At 41.7% G+C, this 16,543-nt stretch overlaps 1 protein-coding gene across 1 annotated transcript in view; it reads right to left on the reverse strand.

The window, feature by feature from the left end:
- lrrc75bb (leucine rich repeat containing 75Bb) overlaps window positions 1-16,333 on the reverse strand; it is a 45,230-nt gene extending 28,897 nt beyond the window's left edge. The window contains exons 1-3 of the mRNA XM_033646166.2: window positions 15,750-16,333; window positions 5,655-5,783; window positions 371-483 (exon numbers count right to left, since the gene is read on the reverse strand). Of these exons, the coding sequence (XP_033502057.1) occupies window positions 371-483; window positions 5,655-5,783; window positions 15,750-16,031 (524 nt within the window). The 5' untranslated portion in view covers window positions 16,032-16,333. The remainder of the gene's footprint in view (window positions 1-370; window positions 484-5,654; window positions 5,784-15,749) is intronic.
- Window positions 16,334-16,543: the final 210 nt, after the last annotated feature.

The raw sequence follows: 16,543 nt of genomic DNA on the forward strand, positions 1-16,543 counted from the left end.
AATCAAAGAATTATGTAAGAATGACATCATATAATGAGAATAAACTGCTGTTTTTCAAATCAATTTTCATTCGTGGTGAGAATTAAAGAGTGATATGTTCCCAGTAGGGAATCATTTTAACATCACGACAAAAAACTTTCAGTCCTAATTAACACACTATCACAGATGTAACCTTGACATACTGGAGGCAAATCTTCCCACAAACTGGTGGAGGACTTCTTCCAAACTTGCTCTAGTATTTCAAAGAGGCTCCCCGGAGATTTATGAGCGCACTAATGCTTATGGTGATGTATGTGTTTACTGTGGCTGCGACTGTCCGTCTTCAGAGTGATGGCACAGCGTGTGGCGGCAGCAAAGAGGACACACTCACCAGGCCTGAGACTTCCTCCTGGGCACACTCTGTCTCGTCCACTTGGAGTGAGGGGTCAGGTGGTAAATCAGCTGGCGGCAGATTTTGTTGGTGGACTTGAATGAGTCAGTCTCCTGTAACACACACGGAGGACAAATGATGGGTGACACATATTAATCAAGCTCAAACAGTGGCTGCTCGGGGATAAATGGAACAGTTTGAGGGATCACACATTCTAACACACCAATCATCTCTGAATGTTGCATGTATGGAAAATGAGCTGTTAGATATTCACAAGGCAAAAGTAATTTATAAACTCCGGATGTCTGATCTTGCTTTCTTTCTTCCTGCAAACAACTGATGCACTGATTTCCACACAGTCACAAAGTGTTTCTCTCTTGTCCTTTGAATACAGCCGCTTCAAACATTTTCTACATAGAAACATTCATTTATTTTCCCTCTCGCCTCCCCTCTTGCTCAATGTCTCTCCTCCCCCTCCTCTCCCTGCCTTCTCTTTTCTCTCTCCCACCTCTGTCTAAGACTTTAAATGGAATGGGTTGTGCTGAGCAGGGTAAATCTAATTAATGGTACAACACGACAACAAGAAAGAGGCAATGTGGCGAGAGAGAAAAAAAGACAGGGGCAATTTACCTTAAGGCGATTAACCATTCCCACTGCCACTTCCTTTCTTGGGCGACAAACAAACATGCCTCATACTTCAGAACATTCATTGCTGCTGTTTCAGCCGCTTGGATGACTGAACACAATGTTATAGCTGCGCATACTGATTCGCAGTCAAAGTATTCTTAGAAAATGTGAATCCGTGGACTGGAAGGATCGACGAAGTCACTTAATTCTATAAGCATTACAGGCGTTAATCATGGGTCTGTAAAGCTGAGCGCATCACAACATACATTAAATGAACTGTCAGAAACTGAAGACCATGAGCTTCAAAACATTCACAGAATATGCATCTTTCAACCCTCAATATGTCCTTGAATATATAATCTAAATAAATCTCAGTGTGGTGGAAAATACTGGGCATAGAGGCAGCTGCCAGGCCTTAAATCCAGCACACTGCCTCTCTACATCCTCGTCACGTCTGACACAGTATCCTGCCACGGGTCGCCAGCCAGTCAGGAGAACGCTGCCAGCTCCTCACTTTCCCTCCCGTCCTCCTGGGCTTTCCCCGGCAAAGCAAACAGCGATAAGATAAGAGTTTCTCACAGGTGATTATCATCTGGGCTCGGTAAGTAAAAACTGGACCACAGTGGCTTTATCTTAAGGAAACCCATCTTTTCCTAAAAGAGATAAGTGCAGACTTACAGATAACTGTAATGGCTGCCGGGTCTGTGTTTTACAGCCACTCTGAGCTGCTTCTGTAGTGTCTTCACCCTTATACCAGAGTTTGAAATGTAATTTGAATTTTAATATTTTGGATTTGTGTGCTGTGCTACATGTGAATGAGCTGACTCCCATTCTGGATAAATCATGATTTACAGATTTAGAGTGTCAAAGTAACTGATGGGTAAAGACTAATGTTAGACAACTGAATGTAAATTATTAATGCTTTGATGCTGTAAAATGTTCATATCAGAGAGTGATGCTAGTCCTTTGTTTTGAATTATGGGGTTGTTCTAACTATTCATTATTGGACCATATAGTGTCATTCACAGTGGGGATGCTGGGGACATGTCCCCACCACTCATTTGAATGATTTTGTCCTCATCACTTGTTTAAAACCATTATTTGTTAAAAATGTTCTGAAATATAGCTTGCACCAAGAAATGCTACATGTAACTAACAAGACAGGAAACCTATTAACCTTAATAAAGGTAACCTAAACAAAACAAAACAAAATAAAATAAAATTAAAATTTAAATAAAATACAATTAAATTAAATTGAATTAAAATTAAAATTAAATACATTTAAATTACATAAAAAATAAAATAAAATGAAATACTCCCTAGCATACTGTGCCGATCAGTAATTTTAATAAGTAAATTCTTAACACAGTCCAAGCTTTCCATTCTTTCTCTCACTGAACATGACAGCACAAGCTATCAAATCCTTTAGAAATGATTTAAAAATTCATTCAAGTGTCATTGGCTTGAATGCAACATGCACATTTAAAGAACAAAACAGGACAGATGGGTAAATCATGCCTTCTATACATGTGTGTTACTTCAGCAGGAATAACATGAAATGGGAAAGGTTGGAGAGTATATATATATATAAATAAAATATGAAAGCAATACAGAATGCCTGAGAGCCTTAATGTATTATATTCCATTGTATTTTTATATTTTGAATTTTAACCTGCTACAGTACCTGAATCATGTGTTTTCCTTTACATAAACAAAAAAATCCCATTATAAATTGGTGCATAAAGAAACAGCAGAAAACAGGAAGTGCAGTGTTTGATGCTCAAAGTCTCCTGGGGGAGGACTTCCAGATCTTTCACTTCATGTGTGTCCCTCCCACAGTGTTAAAATTAAACCCTACACCCCTTAGTAGTAGCCTTGGCTATGCCCTTTTGATGCACCATTTTGCCCCCTACCAGCTATAATTATCTACACTGACCTTATAGCAATTCCCCCATTATGTTGCCTAAAATCACTTATGTTAAAGACATCTGAGCCTTTATGTCCCCACTCCCCATCACTGTTAAATACAAAGTAATGCCCTTGGTTTGGACTGTACCTTTAGGGACAAAAATATCTGGCCTGTTGAGCAGAAATGAACCTGATGTTTCACTTTGTAAAATAGCAAGGCCCTCCTAGGGCTTTTGAACTGTATTTGAAGCCTTGTCTTGAGTTAAAAAAAACAGCACGACCCTTTGACAACATGTAAAAACAAAAACAAGTCTTTTTGTCTTCTGCAGACCGCAAGGTGCAACATTATGACCCACAGCACAAATAGGAGCTGTGTTTTTGATGCAACTATTAACTATAACTTAGATAAAATAGATAAAATATAAATTTGGGATGGGAAAAAATCACACCTTCAGCTAAAAGAATAATACCCTTCACCTTGTCTGACCACCTTCCCCCCTCAAATAATTTTCATAATGTCCCTCACAAACAGTGAGAGGTTTCTGTTACCTGTTACAAAACAGACTTCACAGCACTCAGCGGACTCCAGTTTGATCCCACTGGACACCTGCCACCTGCCAGAGCCCTCAAAGTTCTCTGCCAAAGCCACGCTGGCCCACAAGCCTCAGTGCCATTGACCATGGCCTCAGGCCCTGTTGACCTCAGCGTGATGACCACTGGGCAGCTGCCCACTCTTTCCGATATGAAGCAACCTAGGCAGGTACTCTCATACACCTGCAGGTCCTGGAGCACAGCTGCAACCCGATGTGCTGAAAGAGCACATGAGCAGCAGGGAAGACAGACCACATGGTGCCACTGCAGAGCCAAACCCTGACCCAGTGCCTCCCACTACCCACCCTACAGCATGCAGGTGCGACCTTTGTAGCTGGCACTGAGAGGCAGTTTTCATTTCCACCTCCAGATTGTCTTCCAAATGCAGCTCCTCCACATGCAGACTCAAAAATGAAAACAGGTGGGGAAAAAAACTTCTCAGAATATATTGTGAACTATGGCTGAAAATATCTATAAGTGCCTATAAAGACATGTTCAAATGTAAATGATGATGCAACAGAAAAAGGATGGTGCTTGTGTAATGCCTTTGGAGTCTACCGGCCACTCAAAACACACAAACACAAATTGCACACACATTCATACACTGGTGGCCAAGGCCACTTGCTTCTCAGTGTTAAACATTCACACCAGTGGTGTAAGGTAGTTACAGGCCCCAGTCCATGCTGTTACGATGGGCCCTAATACATGCTACTGTGCACATATCGTCTCGTCACATGATCAAACGGAGGCTCAACACAGGGCATCAACATATATATTACCCAGCAATCATCTTTGCATCTACTGTGTACTGTATATGACAAAAATAGGGATATGCCTTTTCCAAGGGTATATATAGCAAATGGCACCTTTTTGAATTCAGTTCAGTTCTTCTTTGAACACAGGCATAATTCTAAGGTAGCAATCACTCATAAGGGCTCATTTGCCACCCAACACATTGCTGGAGGGTCTGTTATAACAGTGTACTGCTGTGGACAGAGGGCAGCAGTGAAACATATTGTAGCCACCTAAAAAAAATCAACAAAATTTTGTGTATGCTACACTGAGAGTATTTTCACAGCCCTTTCTGACGAGGAAGCCATTAACGGATTCTCCATCTATACTCTTGTCAAAGCTACCAGACTCCATTAACAAAAACAGTAATTTCACTGTGCTGAACACAAGACCTGTTCTCTCTATAGGCCCCCCAGCACACAGTTCCCAGTGCAACCACACTACCTGTACTGTCTAAATTTACGCCCTTGATTCACATGCATTCACGCACCATTGGGAGCAATTTGTGGCTCAGCATCTTGCCCTAAAAATACTTTTATACGCTGACTAGAGAAGCCAGTGATCACCATTCTATGGATGTTGATTCTGTTGTCACATATTGTTGATGTAAACCAGTGCTGTCCCATTTTGCAAGGAGTTTTGTTATATTTATTGGCTCTTGCAGTTGTACAGATGAGGTTTTGACATTCAGTTTCTCCACACTGTGTTTTTACACTTGTTATTTCTGTCAACTCTGTATATGACATCGACTGTCTTTCCTGGAAGAGCAACTCCTCCTCTGTTGTCCCTTCTGCAGTTTCTCCCTTTTTTCCCATTTAAGACTTTTAGCAGAGCTTGTCCTTATCTGATTTGAGGGTCTAAGGATCGAGGGTGTCATATGTTGTACACATTATAAAACCCTTTTCGCAATTTGTGATTTAGGGCTGTATACATAAAACTCATGTGCTGAGCCGCTCACGTTTCCCCTGTAAAACAGGAGCCAGCCACTTATGCAAAATCTCCACGTAATAAAAGTTAATATGTCACCTAAAAGTGAAGTCATTTTAGAGACACCAGAACATGCCTGGTGATCCATTATGCTACTGGCTAAACACCTACAGTATCATTTTCCATGCTTCCTTCCATGCTTCTGTAGCCGTGTTAATATTAAGAGAACTGACACTTCATTATTGTCACAGAAGCATAACAACAAACGTGACACATGCACTTGGGCATGGCTAATAAATGCAGACATGTCGCAGCTTGTCTCTCCTCTGTTTACAGTTGTTGTCCTTGTCCTGTTAATTAATGTAAAATCTGTATAGATGGTTTTTCATAATTCATGAATGTAACAGTTAAAATAAACTGGGTCGTTCTGGATTCTCACCCTTTTTGGACACTGCAGGTCGCGGGCGAGACCGAGCAGCAGCTCGTGAGAGATGGGGTCCACCAGGTTGAGAAAAGCTGCATTCTTGTACAAAATGTCATTGAGCGACGTTCCCTGGAGGCCCAGATCCTGAGGGGAAAGCAAAGAGAGGAAAGTGTTTCGGTCAACTCTTAGTAAAACTAACACGTGATGTAGAAATTCATTTGATTAAAACAGCCATGTCTGAGCCTCGCTTCATTTAATATTCAAGTGACATTTCATGGATAGTATAATGAAAATAGATTGTCAATGTTTATGAGCTTTGTTCATCATCCCCTTTCATCTTGCCCTCTTATCACGCTGAGAGCTGATAAGGTTTTGCTATCGGAGGCGTGTATTAACACCCAGTGCACTTGATTAGGGGTGGGGAGGGTGTCTGCGTGCATATGTGAGTGTGTGTATGTGTGTGTGAGGGACGTTGGGAGTAAAGTTTAAGTAAGCTAAGATATAAGTGGTGTGGTCTTTCTTTAAATATTACAGTTACATTCTCGAGCGAAGAGAATAACACTCCTGGTTCGTCTTATCTCATTTGAAGGTTTCACTTGTCGTATTGCCTGCGGGACTTTCTATCATTTTCACAAAATACTACTACTCTTAATTGTCTTAGGAAAAAAGTTTAGATTCCAGTTAAATGTTCCTTCACTTTCTACCCTCAATCTTCAGCATTCATAAGTGAAAGATTGTGTAGAACAGAGATAGGCATTGTTTAGTGAAAAACAAACAGGCTTTTTAACAATTTGAAGTGGCATCATATCTTTTGATATGAGATATGCCAATGCTAGACAGGGTTGGATATCGCTACTCAATACCTTTATGGTTTCGGTTGAAATAATCCAATACCACATAGTATTGAAATTAGGAATGTGCGCGATTAGACGTCGCAACGATTAAACATCCACCCCTTAGCTAGTCGGCACCAGAAATATCAGTCGGTTAAACCAATTACTGTTTTATTCATGTACAAGGCTGTTTAACTGTCATGCAGCCGCCTGCCACTAGTGGGGACTACAGAGCTGTCAGACAGCAGTCCCCCTCCCCGCGGTAATGCTCGAGTAAACTGGAGTTTTAAAACAGCACGGCGGGAAATAAGAGAGATTTCCTCTTGCAAAGCCAGCGCTGTTTGGCAGTACTTTGATGTAGTAAATGAATTCAGTAGCAATTTATCTTTTTGAGACGTTATATTATTTGTTAACTTTAAGTGAGTTGTTGTCAGATAATGTGCAGGGTTTACATTCATACTGCACGGCGCAAAATGTCTCTCATTTCAGCTGAAATTTAACTTATAATTTAGATATTTTGTTAACTTTAAAGTGAATTGCTATCATTTTTTGTGGGATAATCCGCAAGGTTCAATGTGCCCCAAATTTCAGAGGCAATTTATTTATTTTAGATTGTAGTGGTTAACTTTTGACTGAGTTGCCATCATGTTCACATTTGTACTGCATGGCATAAAGTGTCTTGTACTTGGGCATTTAAAATCCGACATGGTTGTTGAAGATTTTGACTGTTTTCTTGAGTGTTGACTAGCCTTAATTAAAATTTTCGTTTAGTCAACAGGGAAATTAGTTGCCAGGAACATCCCTAATCAAAATGTCTCAAGTCAAACAATACCTGCATTAGAACCTTTTTGCACCAGGGCTCTGATCCTGCACCATCCCAACTCTCCACTGGATCAGCAAACTTTCATCTCCGGAGCTCCGGACCTCTCCTCTGGCAAGTGTACCTGGTTAGCAAGAGCTAACACAGTAGCAGTGCTAACATCCAACACTGAGCCATTTCCCAATGAACTCACACTGACACCAAAACAGGTCTACTTGGCTGATAAACATTAAATAACATTTGAAACTGTTAGATAATGTAACTGTTCCCGATGCAGAGCTCACAATCCCACAGTAGCAGCTGCAACTCATACAGTCTGTGGTGTAGCGAAGTCGAGCTTGGTGTGTTTGACTGTGTTGGCAGTTTAGTGTGCTGAGATGCCACCAAAATATTTGAAAGTATGGCTATACACTACATTCACATGATGAGTATGGAATGAAGTACTCTGATTGGTATCACTTTAAGGGTACTGGTATTGGTGCTGGCATCACAATTTTTTAGAAGATCCCCAACCTTAATGCTTGATAGTTTTTTCTTTTAGGTTGATGTATATGCAGCCTGTGTTTTTAGGGTCTTTTTATTGTTAGTTTCTCAGCAGTCTCTTTGCTGAACACGATATTTATCCCGATAATTGAAATTCACCACAATCAACTTATTAAGCGTTTTTTAAAAATCATGATCCGTGACTAAATCATATCTCCTCCAATCCCTAACTAGGAACCAAGACACATGCCTGCTTATTAATGACACTTTTATCACCTTCAGGCTGTTTTATATTTGCGGAGACAATGTAAATATGTTGCATCTTCAGGTAATGCTTCGAGTGCTGACGTGTCATTAACAACCAGTGTTTGAGCCTCACCAGCATGTAGCATCCACCGCCTTTTTGGGGACGATACCAACACTGACAGAGGAAGGAGGAGGAAAAAAAACAAAACAACAAACAGCAGGGAAGATGTGAATCTGAGCAGATGAAACAAAATGAACAGAAGATGAAAGACGAGAGAAGTAAGAGGAGAAATAGTGAAAGGAAATCTCCTTTTAGGCACAAAGCTGCATTTCTCTCCTAATCCACAACAACTGTTAAAAGATGATTTACTCTACTCATCCATGCTGCTATATCAGTGACATAACGGCTGCTGCTGACTAACAAACATATTTCACTAGACCATCATCCTCTTGTAAAACTGTTCAACTAGAAGCTGCGGAGCTGAAGAGTAAATACTGTCAGCTCTATATGAACTGAAAAGCTTTTCAAACAGCAGGCTGGAGGTTGAGGCTGTGTAAAGCATGCTGTATACGCTCTGACAGCCCTAACACTAAGGGGCACAGCGGAAGCAGAGAGGAAAACTCCCATCAGCATTTTCTCCTCCTCCAGCTTTTGAGTTGATTTATTATATCGGAGCTCTGTGGGATTCCCTGACGCTGGACTATCCTCTCCGACCAGCTCTCCCTTCAATAAACCTCATTTAGCACAGACTGAGGGTACCACATGCATCCATAAATGGAGGCACAGAGGAATTTGAAGATTATTTTATGATGACGTGTGCTAACTACGTAGTGCAGCATCAGATATGAGGGGGGACTCACAGCTGAAACGAGGCACATCTTTTAAATAGATGCAGAGATTTGATCCTGTGGATTAATTTGACTGATTCCTAATCATAAAAGCATGAAATGTTTTCCTATTTGTCACTGACAGGATGCCTGCGTACTTCCCCTTAGATCCCACTACAAATGTCCCCCTGAAAGCCGCATATCTAATCTGACGTCTGCCTCATCACAAAAAAGTCTGAATAAAGCGAGGAGCTCCGAACCGCAGAGCATCATCCCACACATGCAGTTCATTAGAATCCAATTAAATATATTGCGCTGCATGACAAATCCAGTCCCACAGTCCTCTGCTTCAGTGTAAGAGACATGTCACAGCTGTCAGGTGTCCACTTTGGTTTGCTTACTTTTACTTGGGCTAAGTATATGAAAATCCAAGGTATATATTCAGAACTGCATAGTTGTGATGTGAGAAAGCACTGAGAAGCAGAAGATTCAAAGACACAAATGCGTGGCCAGCAGCAGCTATGCTTTGGCAAGGATATCTGACAAGTAGGATGAGGTCAATATCTCAGCTTAGTCAAATGTGACAGGACATATGAAGAATAGTTTCCTCTGGCACACACTGATATATCTGTGTATGCGTATGATGTCGTTGACAGAGCATGTTGCTTATATTGCTACAGTCACATAAGCAATCTGTCCCTAAAATAATGAGTAACTTTATATATGCATTACCTTTACAAAGTGACTCTCCAGTACATTCATTTTCACCAGGTCTTTATGATCTTTATGTTGTAGCTTCAGACCACATGAGCCAAGTGCCAAAAGCTTGACCTTTTTCAAATGCTCTCAGTTTGTGAGAAGCATACCAGAAGCTGACCTTCTTTAAAGGAATAGTTTGACATTTTGGGAAATGTGATTATTTGCTTTCTTGCTAAGAGCGAGGTGAGAAGATTGATATGAATCTCATGTCTGTGGTGCAAGTGTGAAACTACAGCTAGGAGAGGGTTAGCTTAGCACAAAGACTGCAGCTAGCCTGGTTCTGTCCAAAGCTCATTAATTAAATGGATAGTTCAGATTTTTTAAAGTGGGGTTGTATGAGGTGCTCATCCATAGTCAGTGTATTACCTACAGTAGACGTCTGTCAGTATGGCCCCCAGTTTGGAGAAGTGGCGGGAGTGCTGACATGGAAGCTAAGCAGGGTACTGCTGTGGACAGGCTGTAGCAGCCAAACATATTTTAGCTACCTAAAAAACATCCCACCTAAAAAAAAATCAATAAAAGTTTAAGTGTATGCTATGCTGAGAGTATTTCCACTGCTTTACCTTTCTACCAGGCAGTCCTTTTTGATGATGAAGCCGTTAATGGATTCCCCATCTAAACTACCAGACTCCATTAACAAAAACAGTAATTTTGGTCTGCTGAAAACATGACCTGCTGGTCTACCGCTGCATTGATCAGTTAACTAGTTATTAGTTAGTTATTATTAACTTAGTTATTGTGTGACTTTGGTGAATCTAAACTAACCCTATGAATTGCCAAAGTCACACCACAACACAGACAAAATAACTTATCTAAGCAGTGGTACACCAGCAACTCCTGTGTTCTGCGATGTTAAATTGTTGTTTTTCTCAATGGCGTCTGGTTTTAAAGAGAGCGGTATAATGGCTTCAGTTCCCCGTTGGAAATTGCAGTCTGACTGAAAGGTAAAGGAGTCAAAATATAGTGTACACTTAAATTGATATTGATTTAATACATTTTGTTGCTGACCCTGTCTACAACAGTACATTTCTTTACTTCTGTGTGAGTAGTCCAGCCTGCTTCTCCAAAGTGGGGTCGTGCAGACTGACGTACCCCATACGACCCCACTTAAAAAGATCCGAACTATCCCCTCAACACATTACATCCTGTTTGTTCAATCTGTACAAAAACCAACCTGTGAAAACAACTTCCGGAACAGCTGTTGTCCCCAGTCCAGTTTTTATGCTAAGCTGAGCTAACGGCTGCTGGCTGTAGCTTCATATTAACACAGATATGAGAATGGTATCAATATTTTCATCTAACTCTTGGCAAGACAGTGAATAAGTGTGTTTCCTGGAATCTTGAACTACTCCATTAATGCGAGTCCATGTCACACTTTTAGGCTATTTATTTATTCATTATATGGGACATTTTGTCTTTATTTGAATAGCGTACAGAGAGGCAGGCAGGAGGTGCGGTGAAAGAGAAAAATAAACCCTAACTCTAACCCCTAACAAGACATAAATATTTCTACCTTAATTATGTCTTGATGGATGACTTTGATCAGAGAGGCACCAATATCTGGGTGGTTGATGCATTTGAAGTTGAATAAAGTAAACAAATTAAAAATATGTGTTGTGACAGCTAACCTCGGACTTCAGAATGGTCTTCACACACCACAGAATACACCTTAATTAGTGTCTTCTCCATGGCTGCACATTGGTTACTCTGCGTGCACGCTGTAGAGCGTAATTGATATGAGTATTTGCTGATTCTTTGTTTACTAATGAATATGTAGAAGATCCCAAACTAATTAACTTAATGGCCCAGAAGGCAGATCTGTGATGGAGATACAGTGCGGGGGCCGGTGTTTTTGGTTCCTCTTTGTAATGACTTCCTCTATATGAAAGAAACCTGTTCCAGCATCCATCATCTCAAGGTGATTATCTCCAAATCCATCCGTCTCTGAGAAGGAAAACTGCTTTGCTGCTGGAGAACAACAACAGGAGATCTACTGCCAGTTTTTTTTCTTTTTCCCGTCTTGAAGTATTGTTAGTCAGACACTTGGCTTCAGCCCCAGTGACATACAACAGCGCTCTGGCTTCACCTCACTGAGCGATGGAGAGCGCATTGGTGCTTCGTTAGCAGTTTAAATGCAGAGCTGCGGAGAAAACTGCCCCTGCTCACGACTGACAAATGTACATGTTGATCTCTAAAATCTTTTTTCGTACAAGATATGACTGACTGCAGGACTGCTTCAGCAAACAGGCACAGGCACAGGCACAGTGAAGTCTTACAGGAAGAGATGCATGACTCATATCCCTCCTGCTTCACACAAATATGAATATAAAGCTTTAGAGTGAAAATTAAACTGTATATACTCAGATAATGGATTCAATGCAGAGCAGAAATGATACCTACAAATTTGTTTTCGGTTCAGACTCCTCCGACACCCGAAGCTTCTCCTCAGGATTGTTTTCCCTCTTTAATCTACACACATCTGTGTAATTTATTCTACGGCACCATACAGATGGGCAGGGAGTTTGCATGACAGGGGGCCCTCTTGATCAGAACTACTTTTGTCTGAACTTCAAAACTGTTCTCCTTTGATCAATGCACAGCTACCAGAAGGCAGCAGAAAGCTCAAGCTGAGCTCTAAAAACTATATCTTTTTCTTCTCCTCATTTGGATAAATCTTCAGAAAGTGTGGATTAGAGTGGGGAAGGTGTTACAAGGGGAAGTTAAACAGATAAGATGTAAAGGTGGAGTAAGCGATCCTGGAGAGAGATTACTGATATTTGAGTTGTGGAGTTTTGCATGTTAGCATGTGCCAGAGTTACTGTCGCTCATGCTCCCACGCAGGGGCGAAAATCCCATTTCATAGTTGAGGGGGACAATAAACAGTAAAATTTTAGAGAATAATTCCAGGGGGGGACAAGGAAAAAAAGTTGTAGCCTGTCTTTTATACAGCATATTTTACCGCAATTTGATGCTTTAATCTTCTCTCTATCTCTCCAACAGGCAGAGTGAATGTCTATACTAACTAAACTAAAACTAAAACTAAACATTTCCTGCAATTAAACTGGTAAAGTGTGCTGTGAGATCTGCCGCTGCGCACCTCACAACCGTGCGTAATAGTCACGTGTAATGACTGCTCCTCGTCTGCACGTCTTTCATGTTTCTCACTGACAGGAGGAGAGCCTACAGACAGGTACCCATACGAGCCGCTCCGCCACAACCGTGCGTAATAGTTGCGCGTAATGACCACTCCTTGTCAGTTAGACTGCACGTCATTCATGTTTGTCTCACTGACAGGTGGAGAGCCTACAGACAGGTACCCATTGCTCCGCCACTGACTGCTCTTGTCCTGTCCTCTCCCTCTTCTTTCTCTCCTGTCCTCTCTATCACTAAACTCTGAGCTTAATCATTAGCTTTTAGCTTAGCAGCACTCGTAATTGAGTAGGCTTTTGAACAATGCAGGAGAAATGTTGCAGACAGTTTATATTATCATCCTGGGCCTGGGGCTTGTTGTAACAGTAAATGGGATGTGTTGTAACTTGTGTAAGTTAAACTGTGTCTGTGTGAGTGAACATCTTACCCTGCGATGCGCGATGTGGGCAGCGGTTCCAGCCACATGCTACTGCTGCCAAGCAGCCCCGCCTGTTGGAAAGAGTGTGGGATATACCACTACTAGGAATGGGAGGGGGGGACTAAATCTTCTAAGATTTAAATAGCACATTATTGTGCGATTATAATGAGCACCGCTTACATTGTGCTTTCAATAAATACTACTGCATTGTTCAAAAATTATTAATTGTGTCTCAAATGATTCTAGGGGGGTACAGCTTTACTGAAGGGGGAGTCATGTCCCCCCTCTCCCCCCTGGGATTTCCGCCCCTGCTCCCACGTACTGTCTCTTTATACGTCCATGGCCTTTCCCCAGCCCAGTGGCAAAAAGAAAATGTTCGTATTGTAGGTTTCTGCAAACCACAGATACGTTACATTTATATGTTTTGTACACAGCATATTGACATTTCTATAGTGACGTAGTACATGAGCTGATTTTGTCAGCAGGAGGTGGAGGGGATGGTGGATGGCGTAATACCTGGGTGAGACGGCTGCCAAGCTGCAGATCACTACAGACCACTATTCAAGACCAACAATCAACAACACCAGTTGTTTTTGGGTAACCCTTCACAGCATTTCCACCTGCGTTTTAACACAGAACTTGGGTGATTTTAGTGACCCTTCACAGCGTTTCCTAGCGATGTTTGAACCAGCAAACCATGGTGTCTTTTACCAACCCGTTCCTGCTTTCCAAGACGCGGGTGTTTAAAACCAAACATGACCTTTTATTAACCATAACCAAGTTGTTTTTGTGCCTAAACCTAATCACACTTTTACCACAGCATTGTTGAGAAATCTTTAGTTTCTTTGTATCTGCTACAAAATAATGTACAAATGGAACGTATCTGTGGTTTGCAGGAATGTACAATGCCAACATTTTTTCTGGTGTGTGGGTTGCCTCTCCCCTGTCCTGTGCACGAATACGAATGCCCCCTGTTGCTGATTGGCTGGATTGGACCGTGCCACCTTCTTTGTTTGCCATTTACAGAGCCAGGCCTGTGTATGACCACCAGATTTCTTCAGCATACACTCAAATCAGAATGTGAGGAGATCTTCTCAGAATTTGACAAAAAGTGCACTGGATTAGAATCACTGACTGCACCTTTAAATGCAAGAAATAAACATACCTATAGTTGGGGGCTATGACGCTGTCAACAAAGAAGTGTTTGCACAAAGCCGTGCAACAGGGGAGTGGACGGGTTAGTGTTGTTTAAATGGTAAATGGATCTGCACTTGTACAGCGCCTTTCTAATCTTCTGACCACTTAAAGCCACCTGCCACCTGCTATTCAGTTTTTAACACACTCACACACTGATGAAACAGCCATCAGGTTCAGTATCTTGCTCAAGGATGCTCGGACATGCAGACTGGAGGAACTGGCGATTGAATTGCTGATCTTCTGATTAGTGGACGACTCGCTCTGAGCCACAGCTCCCCCACAAAACCACATCAGAGTATCAAGTGAGTTTGCAAAAGTGCTTCTTCCTATGCGGATTTATATATTTAAAAAAAAAAAACCATCTCATGCACATTTCAAACCTTCACATGGGAAACAGTGAACAATGGCAGAAAAGGAGAACAGACATGGCTTTCCACTCACTTGTGTTATTTACATAATATTTCCTTTTGCACCCTTAACTCTGAAACCTTGTTACCAAGAGGCCACAGGCTAGCATATCATTTGTTTAAAAAAGACCCAATCCCAGTCATGCACTTAAGATAACAAAGTTTGTCACAGTAGAAACAGAGGCAGCCAAGTCTTCCTGGTGTATTTTAAAGGGTGGATATATAATGCACTCAGTGTTCTGTGTTGTTTGGAGCTGATTGAATATTCAGAGCATGAACCGGCTGGCTCTGTAGCCATTCCCTTTCAGACTAAACAGGTGGTTGTTGATTTAAACCAGCGTCTCATTATAAGTGCTTCTTTTTTTTCCTCAGGAATATTAAAAGGAGGTGACAGAGGATACAGCGTTTATGTCCTCACTGGGAAGCTTTTATGAGAACTTGCAAAAAGTAGATGATGAAATGACTTTAACTTTAAAAAGATATGTTAACACACTGATACCTGCAGATATGAGCACTCCATGACAAGTGGGATTTTCTCCAGTGGGTGCCATCAGTTTTAATATAGCTGGGCTTTTGCTGGTTATATACAGCAGGGAAGTCCAAAAATACCCATGTATGTAAAGCTCTGTGTACATAACATATAGGAAGTGTGTCAGATTTATTGAAGTAAGGACACAAGTGAATAAACTGCTGTGATTTACATATTTTAAAGCATCTGCACATAGATTATCACATGAACTTGTTTCTCAATAATATAAAATCAACAGGCCTATATGACATTCAGGTAAAACAAAATAAAGTGCATTTTGACGTATGAATGTCAGAAAACTTTTTGCCCACGTGCTTATCACCAAAACCTACTCACAGCATCAATTAAACCACATTTCCTGCTGTAATAACAGCGCGAGAATAAAGTACAGCCGAACAAACTCAGCGCATCCATGATCCATAACAATGCCAGCCCTTTACCTTCCTCAGCAGTTTGAGCACTTCGGCTGCTTGCTCCATCTTCTGCTCCCGGAGAAGCCTCTGGATTTCCCGGATCCAAGCCACCCGTCTGACATATGGGCTGTGGTTGGTTTTCCGCAGCATCCCCGGGAGCTTGTCGGACTTGAGCATCAAGGAGGTAAACAAGAAGTCCCCGCCGCCACTTCTCTCGCCCTCTCCCGGGGTGTCATTCCTCTGGCGTCTCCTCTTGGGCAATTTGGTTTCTAAATCGAGACTTCTCTGTCTGGTCAACTTAGAGCCCATCACTCCTGAGAGGATGTGTCGGTGGTGGTGGTGGATGTGGTGGTGAGAGGGATTTCACAACATGAAGCCAAAACATCACACTTAACTTGCTCCTCTCTGTAAAATAGTGTCTCAAAGTTTCAAGGCTACTCTGCACTGTAACGCAGCATCCTCGTTATAATAATAACAACGTGTGCCCGGTCTCTCCGTCGTCCCCTGACTGCTCGCATCCGTCCATGGACTAGTGCCTGAGCACTCTGGCATCCTTTGCTCTACTCAGAGCTGGTGCGCTCCTCAGCCAATCAGATCGTGATTCTCGGCACAGCCTGAGAGTGAGAGTCACGTCGGAAACTGAGCTCGGCTTAGTTTTCTCGCTGAGGACCCCCACATCATAGAGCACAGGTTGTTTATGTGACTCTGAGTCAATCAGACAAAGTGGACTCCTTTAATCCTGTGTTATTGTGCTGTGGCGTCTTACGTAACAATTTCATAATACTGTAATATGAAAATGGGATAGATAGATAGATAGATAG

The sequence above is a fragment of the Epinephelus lanceolatus genome, chromosome 19 (assembly GCF_041903045.1).
Source record: "Epinephelus lanceolatus isolate andai-2023 chromosome 19, ASM4190304v1, whole genome shotgun sequence".
NCBI classification, from domain to species: domain Eukaryota; kingdom Metazoa; phylum Chordata; class Actinopteri; order Perciformes; family Serranidae; genus Epinephelus; species Epinephelus lanceolatus.